This window comes from Vidua macroura, chromosome 1, assembly GCF_024509145.1.
Source record: "Vidua macroura isolate BioBank_ID:100142 chromosome 1, ASM2450914v1, whole genome shotgun sequence".
Lineage (NCBI taxonomy): Eukaryota > Metazoa > Chordata > Aves > Passeriformes > Viduidae > Vidua > Vidua macroura.
In genome coordinates, this window is record NC_071571.1 from 46,109,295 (window position 1) to 46,136,453 (window position 27,159).

The following is a 27,159-nucleotide window of genomic DNA, read 5'->3' on the forward strand; positions in this document are numbered from 1 at the left end:
TGGCTGACAGGCTCTTAGTAGTTGTTGCTCCCATCTCCTCCTGTCTCTGGCACTGCCAGGGTGCCTTCAGCTCTTCCAATTTGCTGCTGCTGCCTGAGTCATGCCTCTGGAATGGAAGGCAGCCAAGGCACTCTCCTCAAGATCCTCATCTGGATTGTCCTACTGGTTTTCTTCTCAAGGGTCCCACCTCTGGCCTCCTGGCTGCCCCCGTCTCAGGCCTAGGGAATTGCATGACTGTAGGTTTTGTACAAGGAGGACATTGTCCCTCAAACACTCTGCCTGTTCAGATGCAGGATGGAATTTCTAAAAGATCCCTGTGCTCAGCAGTTCCCTGATGGCACAGCATGTGCCATGAGATTTGTGAAAGGATGCTCACAATACCTCAGATTTTGCATGGAGCTTCTGCCCTGCATTCAAAATACAGGGATAATTAATTTCATTTTACTGCAGAGGATGCAAAGGTGGGGTATGGAAACTATCCCTCTCTTCCCTTCTTGGAAAAGTTCTGGCAGTGGTAGTAACAGATATAAAACTGCTGATTTGGAAAAAAATGTGTCAGGTGATACCAAGTCAGAATTTTAATAACAGACCAGAGGCTATAAGGAAAGAGGCCATTTCTTGAGATGTGTTTTCATTCTGGTGGAAGAAATGCAGATCTAAACTCTCCCACATTTTCATTACAATTCCTCAGGGAACAGAAGATGGCACAGTTTCTGCTCTGTATAAAAGAAAGCAAAGGGGAACAATGATTATATTGCACATTAGGGGAGTTGCATGATTTGCTCTCTTTTATTAATGAATACATTTAGTACAGCCGAGACCTCACAGAAGCAGGGTCACAACATCATCTTTAACTCATCCTGCCACATATCTGAGCAAGCTTCTGAAATTGTGGCTGTATTAAGCTGTACTCTGGACACAATGCTGAGAGGTGCTATAATGTGCTCGGTACAGGGGAAAACCTTTCAGAAGATTTTTTTTGTGGTGAGGATGGTGAAACTGGCACAGGTTGCCCAGAAAGGTCATAGATGCCCCATCCCTGGAAACAAGGTCAGGTTGGATGGGGCTCTGAGCAGCCTGGTCTAGTTGAGGATGCCCCTGCTCATTGTAGGCAGGCTGTGGACTATCAGCTTGTGAAACTATCTGTTGTTACAAACATGAGAAAATTTTTCTCAGACACACTAACTTAAAACATTCTTCCCATTTCACAGAGGATAAAGAAACAGTAAGGATAGAGAATGTTGTGCAATGATGCAAAAATTCGAAGAAGAAACACTTTGCCTGAATTGGGTGAATAAAAGCATTTTTACTGATGAAAAATATATGTATGAAAAACTTGTGTGAAATTATGTAGCATATGAGTAAGATCCTTCAAAGTACAGCTGAGACTGAAATGTCTTTGAAAAGGCAACAAACGCACACTCTCTTTACAGAGCATTTACACCTTCAATTTTACAAAATAGCTACGTTTTCTAAATGCTGCTCTGAAATGCCCGATTAAAAAGGACAGTGAACCACAGTATCCCATCAGCAGCAGTTTATCACATCTATAAATCCAATTTAGCTCTCGTTATAACAGGAGTGTTAGACAATAAAGAACAGTGTAAGAGCAGTAAAAGGAGCTTGTAGTTGATAATTGATACAATATATATTCCATAATACCAAAATGAAGATAAAAGTTTTAAATTAAATCGAACAGTTCCATAAATGAATAATAAACACATCTAAGATAGCACATGTGTGCTCTTCTGTCCAGTTGTCTCCTGGAAGGAATGGAGTGACTTGAGACTGCAATTTACAGGATTTTCTGTAGAATGGAGTTTGCAACTTCCAGGGATTCATCTTTCACCAAGACAATATCATAAGAGTCCATGTATTTTTCCAAAAGCTCATCTACCTAATTGCAGAAGGGATAAAGAGAAAGACACCCTTAGTTATAGAATTAATTATTGAAAGAGTTTTTGTCATTAAAATATTGCCCAATCTTTCCACCAAATTCTGGGAATAAGCCATGCAAATAATGTATTACTCCTACAAGTGAATTCCACAGAAGGACAGAGTAGGAGTGGCCTGACCTAAAGTGCATTCCAGGATCTCACACATAGAGATACTGAAAGAACTACTTCTGGAAGGGCAGGGAGAAATAAAACTGAAGTTTTCTCTCTCCTCAATGCAAATAGATATTCATTATAACTTAGCAAATAATCAGTTGAATGTCAATTAAAAACCCCAAGAAGTAAAAAGAAAAGAGGAGAGACTGCCTGGATTTGTTATTTGTGAGATTATAATTTTTCTCATTTATCAATTTAGTACTGAAAGGAGGAGAAGCCACAGGAATTTAAGAGAATTAATTTTTATAGCCTCTGAATTTTACTTCTCTAGGAAACACCTGTTTGGAAGTAGTTCTGTACAAAAACCAAGGCAATATATACTTGTGGCTCTGAGCTTATGGGTTAGAAAAAAATATCCATGAAAAATGTTTGAAATGTCAACCCAAATAGGTTAAACACTTGGTTTGATATCTGAACCACATTATAACAAACCTGTTTCTAACTCCCAGTGCTTCATTCAAACCTTACAAGGTTATGTAAGGCTACTTACTTTATCATTGAGATAGCCAATCTTAAGAATGTGCTCAACATTTGCTACTCCATCTGCCATACTCAAGTCTCCTTGAGAATCACCCAGCAGTATGATATTGCTGTTGTCTTTTAGCTGTTTGAAGTACTCTGTGTTCTTCAAGGCACCATCATGTTTGTTGTAAACATGAATCAATTCTCCTTTAAATCCTTTTAATATTCCCTATTGAAAAAAGCAACACTGAAGTTATTTCTGGTGCCATTCAGGCAGGACAGAATCTAGAATGAAAGAGGTGATGTTACTGTTGAGCCAAGATTGAACTACATAATCTGTCATGATGAACAAGATTAATTAGTTTAGAGTAATGTCATGGCTGTGACAGCACAGTTAAGAGCAGGCAGACAGTGATTCTCCCTGCTTGGAGGAGTGTATAGATCTATCTTTATATACCTCTATATCTATCTATCTTGTAGTGTGTATAAATAGATACTAAATGCCACAAACAATGTGGTATTTATCAAACATGTTTGATAAGAATCTGTTATCTCATACGTACATTTTCATCAAAATCCATGAAATTGGAAACCACTTTGACATTAGAATGGTAGACCCCAGCCTGGTGGATTACTTCTTCAAGAATGTCACCAATCCCAGCAGAAAATATGAACACAGGAATATTATGTTCACTGAGCTTATCAAAGAAGTTCTCATACCCTTCTCTGCAACACAGAATGAAAATACCAATCAAATCTCAAATAAAGAAAGTCAAGAAATGTCTCAGTTTTTAGGAGACAATCACATCATCTTTGGAAAAGAATTAATATTTCTTGAGCACTTTACTGCATTTCTTTTACTTCATCAACCTAACACAAGGCATGTTTGCAAGAAACATCTGCATCAAGCTATTTAGTCATGGTCTGTATAATTTTTCCCCCCAAAACATCTAATCATGTTTTAAAGATTTAAAAACACTTCCCCCTCCCTAAGTACTCCAGAACAAGCAAGCAACTAGCAGAACTCGCTGTAGCTACTATCAGGCTGTACCTCTCCTTTCAATCTTCCTCACTTAAATATGTGACATTCTATAGAGTCATTACTATAAAACAAATTTTGTTTTTAAATCTTGAAAACATTTATTGTTGCTTTCTCCTGAAAGTTTTTTAGTATTCAGTACCCCATATATAGCATTCCAGGAACAAGATAATATCATCTGTATATGCTTTCTTCATACAGACATAGATTGGTAGAATTTTACATTTTAAAAACGTATTGTGAAAGTTCTGGAAAGAATTTTAGCTTGTGGATGAAGATTCAATCAACATGGACTTAGGCTTTCAAACAGGCAGAGACTGCGTTCTTGTCTGTTGTACAAAAAAATAAGGATTCAGTGAGTGTTATAAACAAATACTTCCACAATTTAAGTTCTAACATCCTGTTTCAGTATTCCAAAATTTACAGTTTTAGAGGGCTTTCAAAGAGATGGAAGCCACAGCACATCTTGAACAAGGATTTTGCTGTCTTTTAAACTTGTCTTCAGTCATAGATGAAGAACAATATTTAATACAACATATGAAACATGTTCCTCAAGCATTTCTCAAAAGAATTAAGTTACACTTTACATTGCTCTTAAAAAAAAAAGGATCACCAGTGCAATTTAAAGAGGATGAAAGCCTACAGAAATTAAGCTTGTAGAGAAAGGACTAAAAAAAGTTCCAGATCTTTGTTTTATACAGTGAGATTATTGTCTACATTTAGATACAGCACACTAATTAAGTGGGAGTATGGAGAGCTCAATGTGGTCCAAGGTTAAGGTGTCTCATTCTGAGGAAAATGTGTGGGTTTCTTAATTTCTCTTTTCTTCTTTTTTCTCCCACCAACACTCAGGAAGAATCTACAGAAAATGCTTTGAAACAGATTGATAAAATTCAAATCAAAAGGAACTTACTTCAGCATAACATCAGATTCCCTTACAATTTCTGCAAACTTGTCCTTCTGTAAGCCTTGTTCAATGAGTAGTGCATGAGATTTATGGTACCTAAAACATAAACAAAAAATGGGTTGAATATTGCTTACTAAGGTTCCCCTTTCATTAAATTTCATGATGAAAAGCATCATGTATGGTTAATTCTTATTTATTCAGGTTAAGAGCAAAACAAAACCAGTTGTACAAAACTTTAAGAGATTAATTCAGTTACTGTGATAGCTAAAAGCGAAGTACTGCCATTAATTTGCTTTTAAAAACTTACTAAATCTAATATTAATACAATCTGAAAATAGGAGGTGTCTCTTACCATTCTACCATATATGGGTATTTCTCTTCAATGGTGAGAGCTGGATCAATTTCAATGGCATAGTAAGTTTCTTTCAGCTGCAATAACTGAAGGGAAAAAAAACCCATCAGATGTTTAATGTATTTCATAAAATACATTGGTGTTTGGTCTAAGCAATCAAAATAACACTCTTGTCAGGGAATAATGACAGATGTCGGTACAACAAACCAAATGCTTGTAGGTTTTTTGTTTACCTTTTTCCGACATTCATCTGTGATGATCTTAGAGTTATCAATGATGTCTGGGAAAGGGGTGAAAAAAAAGACAGTTAAACAAGATGATGCATTTTTTCTACTTTGCTCTACAACACTGTAAATGGCACAGATGAGAATGTCTGGTGACATACCAATATGCTTCCTCAGAACTTTTCTTACCAGCAACCAGCAAAAAGCACATTTTTCTTCATAAGTATAAAGATGCCCTTCCCTTCATTTCTGATTTTCAAGGTCTGTTACAAGCTTTTGTATCTGTTTCTTGAGATTTAATTGTTTTTGAAATAATTCTGAGGCATTCTATATGTTTTAGAGTTCACACTTCTCCTTGTTTGTTCCAAAAGACTACATGAGGATAGCATGAGGATAAAATTGCCAAGAATTCTAAGGAGTTTACAATCTGGTTCTTGCAGGTGTCAGGACTATGATGAGCTCTTGAAAAACAAAAGTCAACCATATCATATTTAGCCACTAACATCTGAGAGTTCAAAACTTAATGCTTTAATTGTGAATGGCAACTAATCTGATTTAATTCACACAGATTTTGATTAATATGTATATATACACACATAAAACCAGTCACTGGAATACTTTGTCAGTAGAATGTACAGATTAGGTAACAAGTCAATATAAAATCTCATTAGGAAATAAATTGAATAGAAAATTAAAATATAGGAAAAACTAAAAGGAGCAAACAAATCAATCTGTATTAAAAAAAATAAAGTACTCACTATGACAAGTTGGACATCTTTTTCCATTGTAGGAAAATCTACTTAATGTCATATCAAAATCTGTAATAATCTATTTAAGGAAAGAAAAAGCAAAACTGTCTTACAACATGGAGGAACAAAATAAAGAATGGCTAGAAATTCTGAATGATCAACAATAGCTGCAGCAGAGTAGCATGTGTGTCATAGAAGCCTCCCTATTCTATTGAGCCATTGTCATGGAAGCTAGCACATCCCAGAATAGTAATGTTTTTTCTAACAAAACTGTTTTTCTAATTCCTTTGCTGAGAATATTTTCTGAAATTACTAAGCTTCTATGCTTACGTAATTTACTTAACTAGTGTCTGGCTGAATTACAGTTGAATCAACAAGGACTATTAAAAGAGTTAAGATGTCTAAGTTTTGGAGATTTTTTGAAGGTTGAATTCTATTACATATATATAGATATGCTTAAATTTTTTGGCATAGAGTAACAATCCTACAGTTGCTTTTATTCCAAACTCTTTGCACCTTTACCTGAAGTTTGGCAGCTCCACCTTTGATGAGGCCACAAATAATCTCCTCTACTCTTGCTGGGTCCTTAATATGGACAGTCTTCTTCTGAAATTCTGGCATCTATGAACAGTAAGAACAAAGACATAAATACAGTTGCAGAGGAAAACCTCCTAGGCAATAGCTGCTATCCATCAGATTGGAAGCTCTGCGTCGACAAACAGTTGCATGTGACATCAAGACATGGTCAGGACAGAAAGACAAGAGTAAGAAGAAGCAGAAGATACTCTGGATGTATGACTGCTTACCGTTCTGTTTGCTTACAACATCTGCTTTACTTTCCTTTCCTAATATCACTTTATTCAATAAGTTGACACTCACAGAAAAGGTCATTATATTTGTAGGAAAAAAGGGAGATATGTAGGAACAGGACATATGGGATCATCTTGTGATTCAGATATGGCACTAGGAGATGGTAAATCTTAAAACTAACTCTCTTTGCAATTAATATGCCCTTAAAGTATCAACAGAGTTAAAGAAGACATCCATTGTTTCCTTGAGAATGCTGAATGAGTGTCAACTGAGTACTTCAATACAACAAGACTGTGCAGTAATCCCTCCTTCCTAGCCAGTCCATCAATTGCTACCATTACCTATTTCACTGCACACTTTTGAAATAACACTATATCACACTATATATTCCTTTTGGATGAAGTATATTTCTTGAATGTTATGATAAATGAGGAATTTGGTGTAAAACAAGAAAATCCCCCAAAACCCACAAAACTCCATTCTTCCCCAAACAATTACCCAAGCCTTTGTTTACTCTAAGAGTTTATCTTCAAACTTGTAGAATGGTAAAAGAACTGTTTTTCACAGGAATTTCCCAAAGTAGAATGTATTTATTTCCTTTATAATCATGTATAGACCCATTCTAAAAAAAAGACATCAGATGTTTGCAATCTGTCTAAACAGGCATTTATGAGTAGTAAGCTTTATTTTCTGTTTATAAAACTTCAGAGATCATAAAGTGTTAGGAATTACATTTTTAACATTCTGATCCTTCAACCTTCCTTTTCTTATAACTAGCATGTAATCTGTTCTGCAATGAGCTAATTAAAAAAAAAAAAAAGCTGTGTGGGGGAGCTTCTATTTCAGGAAGTTTCTGGACCCAGAGTTCTCATATCACCAATTGTCATTAAGTCATGCAGAACTCTTTCTTGCAGCTCTTGATGCTAGTAAGTCTTTTCTTCATTAGTAACAGCCAACTTGCAGTCAAATTGCAATTTGGTTATCACATAAGAAACAGGTGCCATTTTAATGTATTGCAAACATATGTTTTTGTAAGGGAAAAAGACACTTTGTGTGCCAGACACAAGAAGGATCCAGACATACCTTGAAATATCAGCTCTAGTCCACTCTGTTCTCAGGTGGGAGCAAAACATTACAGCTACATCCTTATCAGATGAGCAGACGCTCATTCTTCAAAACCCCCACTCACATATTCCTCACATTCCTCAACTACCTGTACGTTTAGAAAAGTTTACTTAATGTCTAATCTTCCTTACTATAATTTTAAGTCATTCAACTAGGAGAAAAGTGTTCTTTTTCTCAGATGCTCACTGGATAAATTTTTCCCTTCTGCCTGAATGTAAAACCCCAGTGTTCTTCAATCTTCTTCTGCAGAACACAATTTTCTAAATCTCTGATAATTCTTAATATTGTCTTGGCCCACCCACTTGAACCACATTGTTTTTCCAACACAGCATCCATGAATGTGGGTAAAACCCTTCTGCTCTGCTCTGACAAGGCCTTGGCTGAAGGGCCACTTTGGCCCTTGTCTTCAGATAGCATCTTTGCATGTACATTAAAATACATGCCCTGTGTTAGCAATAATATGGCGAGAATGACTCAAATTCAGTTGGTAGTGACCAAATATTCTTCAAAATGACTCCTAGAAAGAAACAGGTATTTGTGCAAAGTGTTAAATTTTACATTTAATCTTTCTGGACTGTATATTTTCTTCCATGTCAGTGCTCCTATCTTTCAGTAAAGCAAATAATTCTAAATCCCCACTGTGCTTACTGCTACTTTCTGGCTGATATCTTCAAAGACACCGCTGAAAACCAAAACCAGAAATCCTCCTAGAGCCCTAATCATGAGTCTGATAAATCTAAAGTTTTTCTACCCATTCAAAAAAGTTTCACCTATACTACAGTATCTTGTCAAAAATTCTGTCCTGAACAGGGTATTCACTACTTCTTTGCTTTATAAATCTTATAAAGAAACAAACTCTATTAATTCCACTTCGATTGGAAGAATTAAGGTTTTCCTTTCTGATCCTTTGGCCAAGATATTTTCTGTAAAAGTGGTATCTCCTAAGCCAATATCTCTGAGTTCCTTGTGTTGTTGCAGTGCCTTGCTACTACTTCTTTTAGCACAGCAAAGACAAAAAAGTACATCAGGATTGACTTCCAGCTCTCAGCTACTTCCCAGGCTGGGAGTAATTGAGAAAGCTAATGAGTGTTGACAAGAAATAGAATTCCTGAAAAATATCCATTAAAGAATTCACTAATTTGAGACGCACCTTTACAAAGCATTTCTTTATTCACAATTCGCAGTACATCTAGCTTTACAAACCAAAATATGTATCTGTAATATCTGTAACTCTTTAAAGGTGCTTTATGGTATTTCTTTTGTATGTTATATGGTGCTGGTAAACAAAAGTAAGCTTTCCACTTTTTTCTGCATTTACAATATTCTTTATAATGAAGCCCAAAGCACTTTGACTTGGTAATTTTTGTACTGTAAATTGACTCATCTAATTCCTTTAGCTTTCAGCAAATTATATATGTATTTTTAGATTTAGAATACAAAAATTAAACAGTGAAATCTAAATGCATACTTTTAAAAGAAATAGTTCAAGCATTATTTGGTTTACTTAGATACTAAGCAACAGATTTCCTAATATAATTAATTTAAACAGATGTTGAGGTAGATGGAGAGATCAGAGGAAGGGACTAGATGAGGAAAATTGGATTGTTTGGTACTGTTTCATTTCAGACTGAGCCACTTTGTAAGTTTCTGAAGCAACCTGAAGAAAAATCTTGGTAAACACTTTAGTAGATCATGTCAAACAAGAGATTGCTAAAGATTTTAAGTATGATGAAAGCTTCCTGCTTTGATGTTGTAAACTCATACTCAAGATCAGTTTATAAGATTAATTTATTTCTAACACACTTTTCATTTTTGCACACAAATTGAAGAGTATTTAATTTAGGGGTAGGAGAAAGTCTTCTGCAGCAAGTATAACCCAGACATTTTCAGTCTTACAGGCACTCTCAGAGGAAAAAACAAGTCTACATTACAGTTGTGACACCTGATAAAGCCTCAGACAAATATGGTTAGACAAAATACCCACTTTTCCTATCACTTGTTCCTTGTATTAATATTTGCAACTGAACATTAAGTAGCAATTATTTTATTTATTCTTTATCATTATTATAGTAGAAGTAAATGAAACTGTCTAAGGACTGGGTAAATGAAACTGAAACTGCAGCCACCAATTTTCTGGCAAACTGGCTCCTCCAATGTTTTCCACTTCTGCCCAGTTTAGCTATTGTTTCATTGTTGCACATTTACCATTCTTCACGATTGAAAGAGATTCTAGTTGGAAAGAACTGATAAGACAGATGAAAGAGCAAAGGGTGAAAAGTTCAGTTAATTTGATAAAATTAGTGTTTCTATTTACTTTTTAAGAAAATTCTAGCAGTCACCTCAGTGTGCACATAAACCTCCCAAAATTCTGATGCACCAGTTGACTGGGATGAGCACAGATAGAAAAGCAGCCAACCAAAAGTCTCCACAGCACTTAACCAAATCAAGAAAGCTTTTCAGAATCAAAAGCTTCTACATACAGAACTAAAACTACATAAGCACAGGAAAAGGAATTAAAAATTCATTGTGACATCTGAAAGTATATCATGATAATTCACTTAAGTGCCGCTATTTATTCTGTCATATTATAAAAGTGTGAGAAAAGTTTTGCTTTCTTGCCAAGAGCATCTATATGCTACTGAATAGCTCAGAGGCTGGTGTGTCTTAAAACATATGTATGACAACTCCCAAAGGTAATTTGTGGTTGGCATATACACTGGCCACAAATACATTTTAGTTTCTAGTCTCTGACATTTCTAAGAAGCCTTTGAGAGAAGGAAGAACAAACCTGAAAAAGATTATTTTAAAGATTGAGTTTAGTTGGATTTATGAAAAGGAAAAAAAAAAAAACAAACTTGCTTGTTTGTGATAGCAGGTAACTGGAATAAAGATGTTGGAAATTATTTTGTAGCTAAGAATGTTATGGTCATACCTTGAGGAATGAACAGTAATGGATTCACGCAGGTTTGGAAATCCCCCAGTCCTACAAACCACAGAATGGGTCATTTAAAACAAGGATAGTTCTGAAAATTACAAATCTATTTAGTACAAGAGACATGCATCTGTGTAGTTGGGTTAAATAAAGAGAAGTATTTGCCATATTGAATTCTTGTTTTGAAATGAAGTTTCTTATACACAACTGGATAACAGAAGTGCAAAAGAACTGCTTTTATGTAGCCAGGTGCTGCTTAGTATGTAAGTTCTCTTCTTAGTATGTGAGGCAGCATGTATCTAAGTGCATGCTGTGTCAATTCGATTATAAAACAGGAGCTGGTGATAAGACCTGTCATTCATTTTAGTGATCTAAGTGAATTTACAACTGCCATTGCAGACATTTCCAATTAGGTATCCCAGGAAATTAAAAACTGATTGTGTCCACAAGGTGTAATGTCATGTTCTGGAGCTAGGATTATACTGAATTTTTCAGTCGACTGAGTGTTGGAGGTGTAGCAGTTACTTTCCTCCCCCTACCCAGTAAAACAAGTCCTGATGATTAGCACAGAAATTAAAAAAAAATCAAACAAAAAACTCCATATAAAGGACAACTGAGTGACCTTTTGTTTTCACTGTCAATAATTTTAAGTAGGGAAGGATGAGTTGATGAATTACTTGCTATCTTAACTACATAGAGATATGGCTCGTTTCACAATCAATTCTAGACACAGAGCCTGAAATATTACTAGTACTAACTCCAACTGTAGGAGGTTGTCATCATAAGTCTGCTAAGTAATGCTTTGACGAAGGACACAGAAAACCAGTGCAGAGTATTTTTATACTCACACCCTGTAAGCCTACACTACTTGGCAAATACCAAGTTTTCTTATTTTATAAAGACTCATCTAGTATGGAAGCCTCCCAAAAACCAAATCATTGCTAAGAAAACACCTTGGATTATGGGTGGACAAAATTTTAAGAGAACTTCTCTATAAATCTCAATGATTGACATTGTATTTTGTTAGATGTCAGTAATTCTGAATCATAGTAAGAATTGTTCTCACACTTGTAAATCTATTAAAAATATTCCACGAAATTTCAGATTACCATAATGTCATGAAAGGGACAGGGCAATAAATAAGATCTAAATAAAGATCTAGCTGTAATGCTATTGACAGTATGCGAATTTCAAGTATAACACAATTTCTATTTTCCTACTTTGTTGGTAAACCCGCCTTAGACTAGACTAGGTTTCAAACCCGTTATCTTCTGATAGAGAGAACGCACAAGGGTGGGCTGGCAGGGAGAGAGAGCTATCCATATTATTTCTGAGCAAGGCAAATGAAAATCAAAGTTATAAATTGGATAGGGGAAAATGATTTGTAAATTTTATTCTAATCTCTGGTGACAGCTTACAGGTACAAGAGTATAAACCAAGACTAAATGACATTTATTTTCTGAACTGCAGATGCCCAGTTTCAAGGTCTTAGACTAGCTATCACATATATTCACTTATGGACATGTACCAAAAAAGGCACGGCATGGCAGCAGTGATAGCTGCAAAATTTGATACCCAGAAGCTACAGAAAACTGGTTTTGGTGTTCCTGGTGGAAAAAAGTAACAGTTTGGTAAAAATATAAAGAAATGGGGCACATTCCTTAATTTACATGTTATTTTCCAATCTTTTTTTTCCTTTTTTTTTTTTTGCTATTATTACAGAACATGACTTGCTCTAGAAAACAAAGCTTACAAAAAACTTTTGAAAAGCATGCAAGCTTCTCCATGTAATTTCTGCTGCTTGCAACATTTGAGTTGCAAGAAGCAAGGGGAGCCGTAACAAAATCCACAGAATGACACTGTGGGGATCTTTTTCCTCCATATATGCTTATGCTTGTACATGTATAAAGCAACACCATCTATAATTCAGACAATTTGAATTCTGGCCCATGAGTGCAACAGAGGTTCCTCTTAGCTGCTCCAGCTGTTAGTAGGCTTATATTTTAGACAGGAACATCAAGAGGTATCGGATATGAGTGTAATCATATCAGTCACTCCATTATGTGCAGGTGTCAGGAGAACTTCACTAGTTATGGGGCACTCTTCTAGCATAATCTGAGCTCAGGACAGAGACTCACTAATTTATAATTCCCAAAACCATAATACATTTTGTATTCAGATGATGCAAACTGAAATATGGTAAGAAATCCTTAGTAACTAGTAATTATCAAATTACTATTTTAGTAGTTCTGCCAAGAAGTAGCCTTAGGACTACTTAGCTAAAAAGTAGTTATTATGGGAATGAAACAACAGAACACTAAGTATCTTCACAGTTGCTTGATAACATGCTGTAAAACTAGATACCCAGCACAGGTTATATGAAGTAACTGAAAATGGGTTCACTGCCTAAGCTATTTTAAGACATGGAATAGGATGCACACTAAAATAATTTTCCTGGTTTACTCTGTTCATTTATTTACATATTTTTATAATTAATGTGCTGGATTTTGATACTTAATTTTGAAAAAAAAAACCTTATAAAAATCTGGAGAGAGCACTTTCACAGAAAACATGACAACAGCATTTCCTCTTGTGTTTTTAAAGGAGAGTACCTGTGCGTTGAGCTTAGGGCACTCCTGATTCTTCTGTCCTTGATTTTGTCCTACTGCAACAGCATAGGTGGCAAGCAGAGTCCAGAGATGCAGGGCTTGCATGCAGGCTGCCAACAAAAACCAACCAAATCCTTTTAAGAATTGGTCTGCTATATTATGTGGTCTTTCTATTCCTGCTGTATAAAATAAAAGCCAACATGCATGGTACATAGCGACATCACTGTGAAAATACCAGGACTTCAGAATAGTCTGATACATACTTAAAAGTAGAGGATCATTTAAGCTGAATTAACCCATTCAATGAAAACCACTAAGTATATTTATTCCTTTCATGCTGTTGCTCATTCTATGCTATCAAATTTTAATTTAAAAATATGTTTTTTTAGGTTTTTATACAGTCACAATTAACAACTGTAAGTAAGCCCTCAGCTCATAACCTTGGCTTAAAAACACAGGCAAGAATACAGTCAATACTGCTGACAGAGGTTGCGCACACTTACCAGAGGGTTTTGCAGGAGCAGCTGCAGAAGCAAAAGAAAATTCCTCTTGCTTGAGACACACTAATATAGCAACACAGGGTGCAGTTAAGGGCGTTTCCAAATACAGCCTGACTAATCCCCGTGCAAAACCCCAGGGTCCTGTGACGCACGTCAGCAATGCACAGCAGTTTGTTATGCTCAGCAATACAGCCTGACGGGCTTACAGATCATCAGCTGGTTCACCAACAACAAAACCTTTGACCTTCACTGAATGAACAGCTTTCATGGATGCAGCCGGCAAATTTGGGTTGCTCTAACAGAGGAAGGCAGTTGTTGTTCAAAGCAGAAGTCTACTACTTTGTTAGTTTTTAGCCCTTTTACAAAATCTTTCCAAGTATTTTAAGATTTCCTGTTGCACAGTGCCACAAATTTCTTAGAGCTTCACTGACATGGTTGCATTAATGTTTTTTCATGTAGAAGGAGCAAATGAATTAATGAATCTTTGTTTTGGCTGTAATTATCTGTGTGATACTGAAACAGGAAATCAAGGAGCCTTGTTTGTCAGGATTTTTGAGAGACAGGGCAAGTCCACATAGTTTTAGAAGTTTGTCATTAGGCATGCTACCTAATCAAAGACCATAACTAGGTGACAGAAAATGGATTAAAAAGAAATGTTTTTTAGAGTGAGGGCATGAAGGAACTATTGACTAATTGTATTTTACATTTTGAAGTTGTGTAAATGCTAGTGTCACAAAAAGCTGACTATTGCTATAGCAGCAGTGTAAGCTTCTCTATTGCTACCCCATAACTCATGTTCAACCTCAGGTTTATGATCCCTGTTTCAGGATGCCAGGACTAGCCACCAACATCAGGCCAATTCATACATGGCCACTAATGTGGCCAGTGTAATTGTCACAGCTGAAGCAAGGGCAGGTTACAAGTGTAGTATGTACAAAGCCTGTAACACTATAAAAACCCCCCAGCAACAGCAGGACTTAAGAAATTCATTAGCTATGAAAATTTCCTTTGAAGGATGCTGTGCTTTCTACACTAAAAAAAAAACCAACCCAATAAGACTTTCTGAATGATACAGTAGATCCATGTGTTTTGTGTCTACATTCCAACTGTAGGCTACTATGTAGTCTATCAGGATTCCTCAGTGTATCTGACCTATATGTGCACTTTCATTTTGTTTTCAGAGGTGTTCTCTGTTTTGAGCCAACAAAACAACTGAAGTGAATACTTGAGCTAATACAAAACATGTAACTTTAATCAACACTTATCCTCTTTATAACTGGCCAAGATCCCCTGAAATGTACATGTTAAAGTCTGCTGTATCCCGAAGGAGTGGAAGAGCTTGAAAGATATGTTAAAATATAACATAATCCCTGCAAAGACTGTATACAGTAAATTGAACTTACCTGGCATTGGTATTGCCAGGATTCATAGCTACCACTAAACTACTTCTTATAGCATTTGTACACTGCTGTAACAGGTAACATTCAGAGAGTTTTACCCTTCATAGTATTTTAATATAGGCAGCATGCTTTTCATTAATATTTTTATAATAATGTTTGGGAAACATATGTATAGCGCAGTGTCTTGAATAAATGAATTATTTGCACAACAAAAAACAAAACAAAAAGTTGAAGCTTATGTCCCTGCTAGATTTCCAATGTTAAAAAAAAATGTAACAAACAATGAAGTAAAATACAATTGCTAGATGAATAATGTAGTTCAGGTAAGACATCACATGATACATTCTCTTGCAAAGAACCTGCCTTTGAGCTGTCAAGAATCTAAAGAAAGCTAGTTTCCCTTTCAGAAAGCTGGGAAAACAAAAACAAGGTGGTGTTTTAAAAAATTATTTTATTAAATTTTTTTTAAGATTTAAAAAAAATAGTTACAGAAATTAAGTTCAATTCTTGCAGACTGTTTTTGGTATACCAGACTAATTGGAAAGCATTCCAAATGAACGATGACAATTTTAGTGAAAGCCCTAGAAAATGGCGTGAGCAAAATTTCTGTAAACATTAATACAGCCAACACCTAATTCTTAGAAAAACATCTACTCTATCTTTATCAACAGTGTACTTTCACTCTAATGAAATGCCATACATGAAACTTCTCATCTACAAAACAAGACTGTCTTTGCAACTCTAAGAAATCTTTGTGTACAACACTTTAATTACCACAGCTCCTACTAACCACATTCTATTGCTGCTGATTTGAATCTGTTGAGCATTTTGTTTAATGTGTTTAATGTCTGGTAAAAGAGGAGTTAAAATGAACACTGATTTTTTTACACAGAGAGAAATAAACTCCAGCATGACATTTCTACTCTCGAAATATGGAAGGTCATTTCAATATATTTTAAGAACCACAACTGAAGAGGTGTAGTTATTTCAACAGATAGATTCTATTTTAACATTTTCTCTTTGGCTAAAGGCCATATCTTGACTACAGAATATTCCACATAGAAAAAGAGAGAGAGGAAAAAAAGAACAACGCTGAAAACACTAGATGATTTATAATTTATAGAAGACTGGGAAAAGGTTCAACTTTATATGCTCGTGTGTTAGGTGAACTTGGTTTGTAGAGGATGCTCTTGAATATGAAGCACTGCAAGTTTTAGTCTAAAGCAAAGAAAAGCTGGTTCTACCAGTCCTTCCACACCCCTGACCTAAGTTGTATCCATTTGTGAAAAGAATTCGCACAGGTGTCTTGCCTAAGCAAGTAAGCTGAGCTTTTTCTTTAACTAATAAATTGAATACTTAACTAAACTGACATAAACTTTTAAAGATCAAGAAAGAGGTCATAGCTTTTTAGAATATTTCCTACAAAATTTAGAGGTGATTGAATCCTGTGTAAGGTGATTGAATCTGCAGTGTAAACATTAGCTAGTGTTTCTTCATGAGCTTACTAGCTTTTATTCCTGTTTAGTGACCCTCCCACTACTGAACGACTTTTGAATATATCCCCATATATTTAGTACATTGCTCGACTTTACTTGAGCAATACCTTGCTTTATTGTAGGGATCAATTTTAAACACTCTAGAGCTCTATTTGCTGCCTAATTTTGCTTTTGTAATAAGTTTACTTAGTACATATTTTCCAAAACAGCCTATTTGATATAACCTCCTGAGACAGGGAAAGGTACCTGAACCTTGGTATTCAAGTACCAAGACCAAGCAGAAGAAAGGAACCAACACAACCCTACTGTACTCAAACATGGTTATTATTCATGCCCTAGTGAACTGAGTTAATGAACAGCATAACAGTTCAAGGAATAGCTTTTTATATCTGTGACAATTACAAGGAAAGTAAGATCAATGGCCAGTTTGATGAAGCTGGGATAAATAAAGGTTTAGAAGGTTGCCTTGCAGGAATTTTGGATACCACTTATCTTTGCAGTACAGGTTTGGTGTAAAAACCCATGCCGGCCATATTTACAGTTGGTATGATGGAAAGAACTATGATTTGTATATCAAAGTGTGTGTCTGTCATGGAGATCACTTATGAGGAGGGTAAGCAATTCTAAAAAGAAAGAGCTTGAACAGCACATGTTATGAAAAAGTGCTAAGAACATATTAAAGACTGTATTCAACAAATTGTGATAAATCCAGAGATGGCACATGCTAAGAAGGTGAGGCTCTTAACCTGAATGGTATCACAAGACATAACAACTTTTTTTAACAGAGATTTTCTTGATCTGATCAGAGATCTAGCTTGCTTTACAGTTCATGGGAAAACTGGTGATAATCTAATAGTCTGATCATTTATGGTCGTACTGAACACAAAGCTTAATGCCAACACACACACTAAAACAACTCCTTAAGCATTTCTTCTTCTGTTTAATACATTTCTCTGGTAAGAGAATAAAAGATATTGCAGCATCACTGTCCCTTACGCAGCTTCTTCTTGTGCTTACAAAATCATTCTAAAAGAAGAGATTTCTGTTGGTGATAGATCAACAGACATTTTGAATCTTACAAGAAAATGAAGAACTAATAATAACGAGGGTCTACATTGCCAGTATTTCATGCGATCTTGCCAATTATGAGTTCAGGCAAGAATTTAGTCTGCGAGAATATAGGAGGTACAAAACATACAGAACAGTTCTGGGGTGAATGAATACAGCTCAGGATAGGCATTTTTTTCTCTCATTGTATATTAGGGGAATCACCTAATCTTTGTGCTTAGCTGCCATTCTCTCACTGTGGAGAGATTCAACCTCTATAACTGGCAGGCTAAAAGAAAAGGTATGTATTATTTAGTTATCAGTGAGTATCTGGAAATGATGAAGAGATCTTCAGACATTTCTAATGATTATCTTGGAAATACCACAACTACCTAGCCAAATTTAAACTGATGGGTTTTTTAATCTCCATTGCTTCTCTCCTGCCCTTATAAAAAAAGAATATAAAAATATTCTAAATGTAAGCAAGTTCAGATCAATACAATTTATCACATTACACTTACATTTTAAAAATAGCTTCTAAAGCACCAGGATTGAAAGAATAACTTAAGATTTTAACACCCTTTCATTGCTTGGCAGAAGAATATGGAGGTTTTTTTTCTTGGCCTTCATACATACATTTCACTATTCCTACCAGAGCTTTCTGGATAAAATATTTATAAATCCATTATGAACTTGGAGCTTAAATACCAAAACCAGTTCTGGTTTCTTTATCTTACATGGAATAAAGTAGAACTGGAAAAGACCCTAGTTTTAACTCCATCCTTCCTTTTTCTTGCCAGTTCTTCTTTTGAGAACACAGATACAGAAAATTCATTTTTGAAAAATAAGATTTTTTTTTTATTTGAGTGGTACTCTCATTTTCCTTTAATACTGCTGTGGAGTATGTTGGAGTCTGCCTGCCTTAAAGATCCATTTCCCTACATTATCCAGAATCTAATGCTTTCTTAAAGAATGCTTACAGGTGAGACTGCTGGTACAAATAATCTTTCTTCAAAATACCTAGGCAAACAGTGTAGAATATTAAGAACTTGCAGTATTTAAATATACTGTGGTACATTTGCAAATTCTTAATTAGCTATCAGGTATGCAAAAGCTCACCTTGCATAATAAGATAATTTTGATGAGCCATACTATTTTCACTCCAAACTGTACATTCACATGTATACTTTGATCATTAAATATCCTGTATATATCTACATGGACATGCATTGAAAGAACTTAAACAAATGCTCGTTTCTCTAGAAGCTTCCCATGTAACACTATCTAGAATGGAATTTGCATTAAGGCCAAGGCTTGGACTGAAGCAGTTGCTGCTGCTTCTCTTCTTCTCTTATCTGCTTCTAAGAAAAAAAAAAATCTGCTTAGATTTTTTTTCACCAAGTCTAAGAATGCTGTATCTAGATCAAATAAACTCTGACCCTTGAATAGTGGAGTTGTGGGACTCAGTTTGAAAGCAAAGTCAGCAGGACAAAGTTTAATCTACAATACATTACCAGACACTACATGGAAGAATTAAGTGCTAATATAATATTATATTCCAATTAAATTACACATTGAGACTAATGAAGTTTTTAACTGTTAGGTTCTCTTTGATTACAAACTCTTTTTTAAAGTTCTTGAAAAAAAATTCCATTAAATTGAAAGACGAAATACAACTACCAAACACTCCTTTTAAAGGTAAGAGGCAGAAGCATTATGACTTGAGGCATGAAGGATTGTTTGGACTCCACATCTCATTGTTTTATGGGTGTTTCTCACTGCTGGATCCATTCCAAGATGCATTTGGATGCCATATTTCTTGTATCTCTGTGTACTTGCCTTCTGGAAGTATTCAAAACCAATACTACCATTACTGTTCTTCGCACTCTACTCCTGCTAAAGTACCAATACCACTACTGCTTTGTGCTAATTGCTACTCTTCAGTTTCACGTACAATTTTTCCATGGGAACATGCAGACCAAACTGAGGCTTACCCATCAGTGATACTCACTGCAAAGGCAGATGCAGCTGATAATAGTAAGTGTTGTGATAATAGCTGCTGAGTGAAAAAATCACATTTCTGGTCTGATAACTAGTAAGTTTCTGACAGAGGGAAAGCTTTAAGGGAACAAGATTAATGGAACATTTCAGTGGTATTCATTCAGATTAAGGTGGAACAAAACAACTCCTATAGGGAAAAAAAACCTAAAACACAAATAAAATTGGATTATTTCAGTGATCCAATTTGCAGAGCAGACAAACAAATCTTTATAGAGGAGTGCAGGAAGGAAATGACAGTTAATGAGTGGGAAACAAGTAAGAACAAGCACATTTGAACAGGAATTTTCTTGGTGGCAAACCCAGCTCAGGAAGTCTGAAAGTCTGTATTCAGACACTTAATTGTCCAAGTCTGGGCTTTGCCCCAGCCCTTTCAAAATAAAATAAATTAAATTAATTAATTATTTTTTAAAAGAATGAAAGAATATATGAAAGTAGGAGCCACATTTCCTTCTAGCAATAGGTATCATTGCTATAATTTAGAGAAATGTTATTTGAAATTATTTTTGTAATTATTTTCTGAGTTAAGTCACTGCAATTCTCTATTATTTTGAGGTATTAGTGAATGAAAATAATATAGTAACTTTTAGTATTTAAACATGGTGTCTTCTTTGACCTGTGTGCTGCAATCTCAAACACATGTCCACTTGTACTGAAAAATGCTTTCTCTTTTATTTTGGCATTTATATAAAGCACTCTTGATGATTAGGCAATTTTTAAAAATTCTGTGGACTTTTAATGGACACGGATCTTTTTTTTCTTGAACCATCAGAAGCTCCCCGCAAATAACCTAAGAAAAAGTTGACTAAGAAAACAGCCACAAGATTCCAATTTAATGGCACACTGTCAAGCTGCTGCATGATAGCCACTGAACTGAAATGTTGTGTACTGCAGTCATAAGTTCTCTGATGTTTTACAGCAGCTGACCCCTAGTGATTGATGACTTTTGGATGGGAGAAAAAGACTGACATCCAGCAACTGGTCAAGATAAGAGCTGTATGAAGACTGTGTCCCAGGAAGAAGCAGTCGCTGCAGATCAACTGCTGCACAGTGCTGTGACTGCAAGGCCAGTTAGATTTCATGCCCTGCTTTTATTTTACACACCCTCCATGACAATATAAACGACTCTCTTGCCCAGTCTTATCTGGCCTTCTATCCCTGCACAGTGGTTAGGAAAGGAAGCCAGGAAGAATGGCTGTGAGGCGTTCCTGCCTCTCAGCTGTGCTTAGCCTGATTTCAGCGCTGAGCACCTGGCAGGCAGCAGAGATGTGGCTGCTGCTGTGGGCCCGGTGCAGCAGGAGCAGTTCAGCTGAACGCTCCTGACCGCAGCGGGGCAGTGGCCGGGAGAAGCCATCGCCGTGGGCCAGGATTCCCTCAGGGGACAGGTTCCTTCCAAAGCAGCGGCCACCGCCTCAGACACGGCTCGTGCCGGCGCCATCTGCTGCTCCGAGCCGTCTGCTGCAGCTCAACCAGCCCGAACTTCCTCCGTGAAAATCAATTACTCTCTGACAAACGCACCAAAACACAGCAATAAAAGCTAAGTCTGCTTCTCTTCTAGTATTTTGCCGTAAACTGTCTCCAGTAACAACCCTTGGAGGAGGTGAAGAGTACACTGTAGTTCACTTGCACAAAATACACTTGTGTATGCACACATGGAGAGAAGAGTGGTGGCTGATGGCTTGAATTAGCCAACATAGAAAAGAATATGTATTTTGCATGTAGGATGTAATTCATGCAAGTGAAAATAAAAAGCAAAAGGCCGCTGTGGTGGGATTTTTTTTTGTATGATTTTTTGTTTGTTTGGCTTTTTTAAAAGAAAGAACTGCAAAAGTTCAGGTATTTTGCAAGTTTCTAGTCCAGGCTTACAAAAATTGTGATGTTTTTACATTTTCAGGTACATTGCTATTGAATTCACCGCTAGTATTCTCTTACTTATAGATGCATGGATCCATACCCTGGGTCTCTAAAATGCTTATATTCATCAGTTTAGATACTTTCTATAGAAGCTGGTAGTTCTTATTAACTCAAGACTGAATGGTATGATTGGAATGCCATGCAACTGTAATTCATAATATGAACACATTTGCAATGATATGCATATTCAGGCTAGAAACTAAAAAATCCCTTATTACTGCTTATATCATTTGACAGTTAAAGGTAAACATGTTTAAGACTTGCAGTATTTGCTATGGTTTTAAGCTGTAAAAAGAGTTTAATAGAACAGATGCTATTATAGCTCAACTGGTAAAAATGAGTTATCACAAACAGGAGTAAAATAACTTAAAAATATTACTTAACACATAGTAAACATGTATTCAAAGGTAAATATATTTCAGAGCAGAATAAGTAATTGAAAGATTGCTTTTCTGTCTTGGAGAAAGATTTTATACAAAAGATAAAAGAAAGCAGCAAACAAGCTCTTCTGAGCCCTGACATGTCTATACTGACTACTTGGAACTCAGTTTTCAGGTACAGATCATCAGTATGTTTTTGATAACTGTTATAACTTGCATAAATGAGTTCTAAAGAAACTCATGCAAAATTATATATTTAATCTTCCCATACCCATCCCTTGTAAGACCTACTGAATTAAAAAAAAAAAAAAAACAACCCAACACAGGCAGCAGCAATTTCAGAAAATTAAAATCTAATTCTGAAACACATAGCTGCATCGCAGGATCAGCTTACTATACTAAATGACATAAAATATTAGTATGTACATAATTTTGACAGTGAGAGGAGAAAACAATGGAATTCAGTAATTTTTTATTCTCCTGGGATACAAATTTCCTAAATTTCCAACTGAATTATTTTACTGTGAGAATAAAACCTGTTACTAGTATCCAAGTCATATCAACATGCATTGTCCTTAGGGTTTTTCCTGCCCTGTGAAAACTTGCTTTACAAGCTATATGTTAGGTGACTTATATGATGCACAGTACAGCCTGGTATCATGCATTATCTAGGTGGCATTATATAATGATTATCTCTGTAAACAGCGTGTGGGCAAAACAACCTTGTTTTAGTAATTGGTGTCTACCACCACCAACTGATTTTTCTATTGAAGAATACAGTCTAAACAAAACCCAAGGTTTATAGTAATAGTTATACAGCACCTCCAGTACTCATGTCAAATTTAACTTGGTTTTAAAATGTTAATAATAATCTAAAAATTATTCTAATACTCTAGTAACGTAAGGGCTCTCAGTCACATGTCAATAGGTAGCAGTGGTATTAGGTCTCAGGAGTTCTTTCACTTTTCACTACTTAGGTTCATACATCACAGCACCATTCCTTTTGAACAATATTATTCCCAAATTGATCCTATCACAGCATGGCTCTTGAGCGCATCCAGACAGTGACAGTGTCCTGCAAAGACTTCATTAGAGGGAGTCCATCTTCCTTCCATTCCCCTTTTAGTGATTCCAGTTTACTCAAATCTCAAACTCTTCTTCAGCTCTGTATAGGGCATAAGCACATACGAAGGAGTTGCAAATACCAACCACTTGGACTCCTGAATATATGTATGCTACACATTACCTACTCCTCTGCTTTTGACTCTACTGGGAGGTAAACCTGCCAGAGTAACGTCACAGTTACTATAACAACTAGTTACCAGCAACAAGACAAGAATAAAGAAGTGGTGTGTGATTGCTGCCAGTTGTATCTTCATCTGTGGCACAAATGCTCTTATGCCCTACGAAACAAGAACACAGTCTCACCAGAGACTGCCAGGTAAAAGAAAATAATAATTTAAAAAATGCATCCCCCAATGCTCTAACAGTTACACTCATAGAATATGTTTCTTTATTTCTTAGGCAAGTAGATAAATAGCAGTTACCTTGTTTCTTATTAATTTCCTTATTTCCCTCCAGGTAAACTCCAATACTGCAAAAATCCATGCATTGCTTTCCTTCTTTAACACAATAAAAAGTGCACTGTTCTGAGACAGCTGAGTGGCTGAAATGTTTCCAGTAAACTGAGCAATTGCTTTGAAGTTGATTTTAAGTTGTTGTTGCTGAACTTTGGTACAAAGTCTCTTTTTCATGTAATTACAAGTCTCACTTCAGGGGCAGATTGGAGAAATAGACAAATGTAACTACACATTTGCTCAGTTTTCTGGAAAACAAACCTGAGAGAGGAAGGTAATCTCCTGTTCTGTTTTCAACAAGCTCTATTACGTTTCTTATTCTAAGAAAAAACAAACAAACAAACAAAAAAACAAACAAAAAAACCCCAACAAAACCACAATAAAAAGCTCCAAAACCAAAGAGTGAGGAACAAGCTGCTGAAAAAAACCCCAAGATTTTAACAACTTTATTTATGAAACAGACAAGAAAAAATACTGTTACTCCTCTAAGAAGTTTTTCTTATGTTAACTCCATATTTTAATTCATTTGGGCTACTGCTTATAGGTGAATGTTTTTGAAAGATTTAGGCAATGTCTTTTGCTCTGGTTTGTGAAAACCTGTTTTCTGCTGAGCTGATCAAAAGCTCAGCAAAAAGTAATCAAAAATTGAAGTCTATTGGCAATACAATGATTTGCTGTATAGGAATACATAATTTAATTGCAAACTTTGTCCATGGCTTGAAAAATCCAAAAGACTGAACATTACTATAAGGTTTCATCTCTTTCTAAAATAGACTGGAAACATTTTCTAAAAAGTTACTCTGAAAATATAATTAATTGTCAACCATCTCTTTAAATTATAGTGAGCAATCTTGTGGCTAACTTTTGCTTTCACCTGACTGTGTAAACACTCATACAGTTTCAAAGAACTGGCAACGTGGCTGTGCAAAGTAATAGCAGAAGGCTTGGAGAGAAGGTTGTTTCTTACCACACAGAGTGAAACTTCATGTGACCATTACTATTAATGCCTCTGTTACTTCAGAAGTGGAGCTGAAGTAACTCTGTCTACATTCATGAGTGCCTAAGGGAAACTCCCTGTTTGCAAACTACACACTGTGGATGAAGACACAATATTAACATTTTAATTACAAATTTAAGCCTTTTTTATCAAATAGGATGAAGTAATTTTAAGGTGTCTCCATTAAGCTTAAATTGCTCCACTTAAGGAATTCATCTACTGAAATGTGAGCTAGATATTTAAGAATTACTTGATTTCATTATTCAGCAAGGAAAGAGGGTTACACTTTCCCACAATGTTTGACAATTCTTTCCACTTTTCTTCACAATAAACGTTCTTGGCATCATAATCCTTGATATTAACTTGTCTTATAGATGTTCTATTTTATTTGCAAAAGTTCCTGTATTTTTAGCACTTAAAGACAGCTGTATTTTTTACTGATACTTGGGTTTTATATTCATCTAACTTAGTTTTGACTAAGAAAAAAAAAATTGCTGTAGTTGATTATAATGAAATAGATTTCATTCATATAACTAAGGTGTAAATAGGCCTGCTCCCTACTGCTTTTCATAAAAATTATACATCAAGGTAATTCTGAGTCTAATGTGGATATAAAACTAAAGTGTAATGTTCCCCAAAGAAAATTTGAACCAAAAGAATCTGCTGAAAATGCAAGAACTATCCCATAATTTTAATCTAACACAGAAGACCAGCTTGGTATTGAAAGAAAATACATTTCAATAAGGCATATTGTTTCTTACCACCATCCTAAATTACACTAAGTTACAGACTGGAAAAAGCATCTTCTCCTCTACAGCTCAAAGAAAGGTCTCTCTTGTCATAAAATAAGACTGATACAGTGTCTTGTAAATGACAAACATTGAATCAAATCTGCATTGGTGGATAAAAGAAAGTTCTTCAGAATGCAACACATTCAAATAAAACACATGTACACATTTTTGCCCATACTTGACAAACTCAATGCCTTGGTATGAAGTTTACAAAACTATTTCACGTATTTCAAAGAAATTGCACAGCCTGAATACATGCGTCCACTGAAAATACTACTTAAGAAAAAAGACATGCATCTTAAGACCTAAGGATGTGTGCTAGCTGAAGTGGCAATCCAAACTTTCGACTCTCCCATAAGCTGTTGGAACAGTGCTTGGAGAAACTAAAAAACAACTAATTCCCTTCCTAATTGTTAGATGACATGACTGATGACTACAAACAGTATTTTTTTCCAACAGTAAATGATGCGTCTACAATTAGCAAAAACTCAAAGTAGAATTCTTCTTTGGACCCACGTTATCACAAACTGTACTGCATTAATTCCACTGGCAGGCATGGCAATGTGCGGCCAAGTGAGTACTTAGGCAGCTTGCAATTTACATACAGAATCGTAGCTCTTATTAAAATCTGCTTCCATGTGTAATTATAAAAATTAATCAGAGCTTTCAGTAAAATGCAGCAGGGGACATCACAAAATACCCATTAGCTAACATCAAGTCCCTTGACGATTTCAGTTCAATTTTTTGGTACGGCGGTGTCCAAATCACAAAATTTGATGGACTTCCACATAATCAGCACGTTGTCCAAAGTAAGATCTTTTACGACCCAGTTATTTATAAGCAGATATTTAAACAATTTCCTAAACAACAAGTTTAACAAGGGCAGCTAGAGAGAGCGAGCTCCATCTTCCTTTTATAGTAACCGTGAACAGACTGTGCTTCCCAGTTTCAACAGATGGTTGAACACGTGTGTGCGCGTGTCCATTTTTCTTTTAAACAAATTGCAAGCAGGCTTGTAAATTACCACCAACCCACGGGTACGTTTATATCCTACAGGTACATAAGGGCCGGACAGGGCAGGACGGCGCAGACCCTTTCCCACACGCACCTTTTCCGTGCTAGTGGGTCACGCTGAGGTGGAAGGAACAGCTGCTCCTGCCTCCAGCGCCTGTCCTTACAGAAATCCCAAACTGAGCTCAAGGTCCCCCCTCTGCCCCTCCAGATATCCCCATGGGATATCCGTCCGGCTCCCCGTGAGCGGCCGTGGGGAGCCTCCGGCCGCAGGAGAAGGACAAGGAGAAGGGCGTGCGTCCGGGGACCGAGGGACTCTCGGCCTCTTACCACGTACCATCTCGATGATCTTGGTCTTCTTACCCGTCTTCTTCTTCATGGTGAAGATGTACTGCGCCAGCACCACCCCGCCCACCAGCGCGCACACGCTGGCGCTCGCCACAGCTCCCATCTTGGCCACGGCGGTCCTGTCCATGATAGCAGTTCCCGGGGCGCCGGGAGCCGCTGCGGCGAAGCGCGGCTGCGCCCTTCGGTGTGGGCGAAGGAGCGGGATCCCGGCGGGTCCCCCTGACCGATCGCCGGGTCGGCAACGACGGCGCCGCGCGCGCCCCGCCGTCCCGGCCCCTCGCCGGCGGTACCACGCCACAGGGGGAAGGGAGAGGGAAAGG

The 27,159-nt window shown here is 36.4% G+C and overlaps 2 protein-coding genes across 10 annotated transcripts in view; one reads left to right on the forward strand and one right to left on the reverse strand.

The window, feature by feature from the left end:
- Positions 1 to 555: 555 nt before the first annotated feature.
- NT5C3A (5'-nucleotidase, cytosolic IIIA) lies at positions 556 to 27,059 on the reverse strand. Of its 6 annotated transcripts, none has more exons than XM_053990808.1 (11): positions 26,855 to 27,059; positions 13,324 to 13,430; positions 6,367 to 6,465; positions 5,854 to 5,923; positions 5,105 to 5,151; positions 4,872 to 4,957; positions 4,526 to 4,615; positions 3,137 to 3,299; positions 2,602 to 2,802; positions 1,800 to 1,897; positions 556 to 718 (listed from the first exon to the last, which is right to left on the reverse strand). In XM_053990808.1, exons 1-11 carry the CDS (start codon positions 26,964 to 26,966, stop codon positions 688 to 690), a joined length of 1,104 nt encoding a protein of 367 aa, XP_053846783.1. In that variant the 5' UTR covers positions 26,967 to 27,059; the 3' UTR covers positions 556 to 687. The 6 variants fall into 6 exon arrangements, with proteins under 6 accessions (XP_053846783.1, XP_053847041.1, XP_053846956.1 ...); XM_053991066.1 differs by having other exon boundaries at positions 26,829 to 26,916; XM_053990981.1 differs by lacking the exon at positions 26,855 to 27,059 and adding an exon at positions 13,824 to 13,918.
- The window catches only part of BBS9 (Bardet-Biedl syndrome 9), a 299,597-nt gene continuing 299,475 nt past the window's right edge, over positions 27,038 to 27,159 (forward strand). For all 4 annotated transcript variants that reach the window (XM_053990445.1, XM_053990515.1, XM_053990680.1 and 1 more), the window contains exon 1: positions 27,038 to 27,125. The gene's annotated coding sequence lies outside the window, so the exon portion shown is untranslated. The remainder of the gene's footprint in view (positions 27,126 to 27,159) is intronic.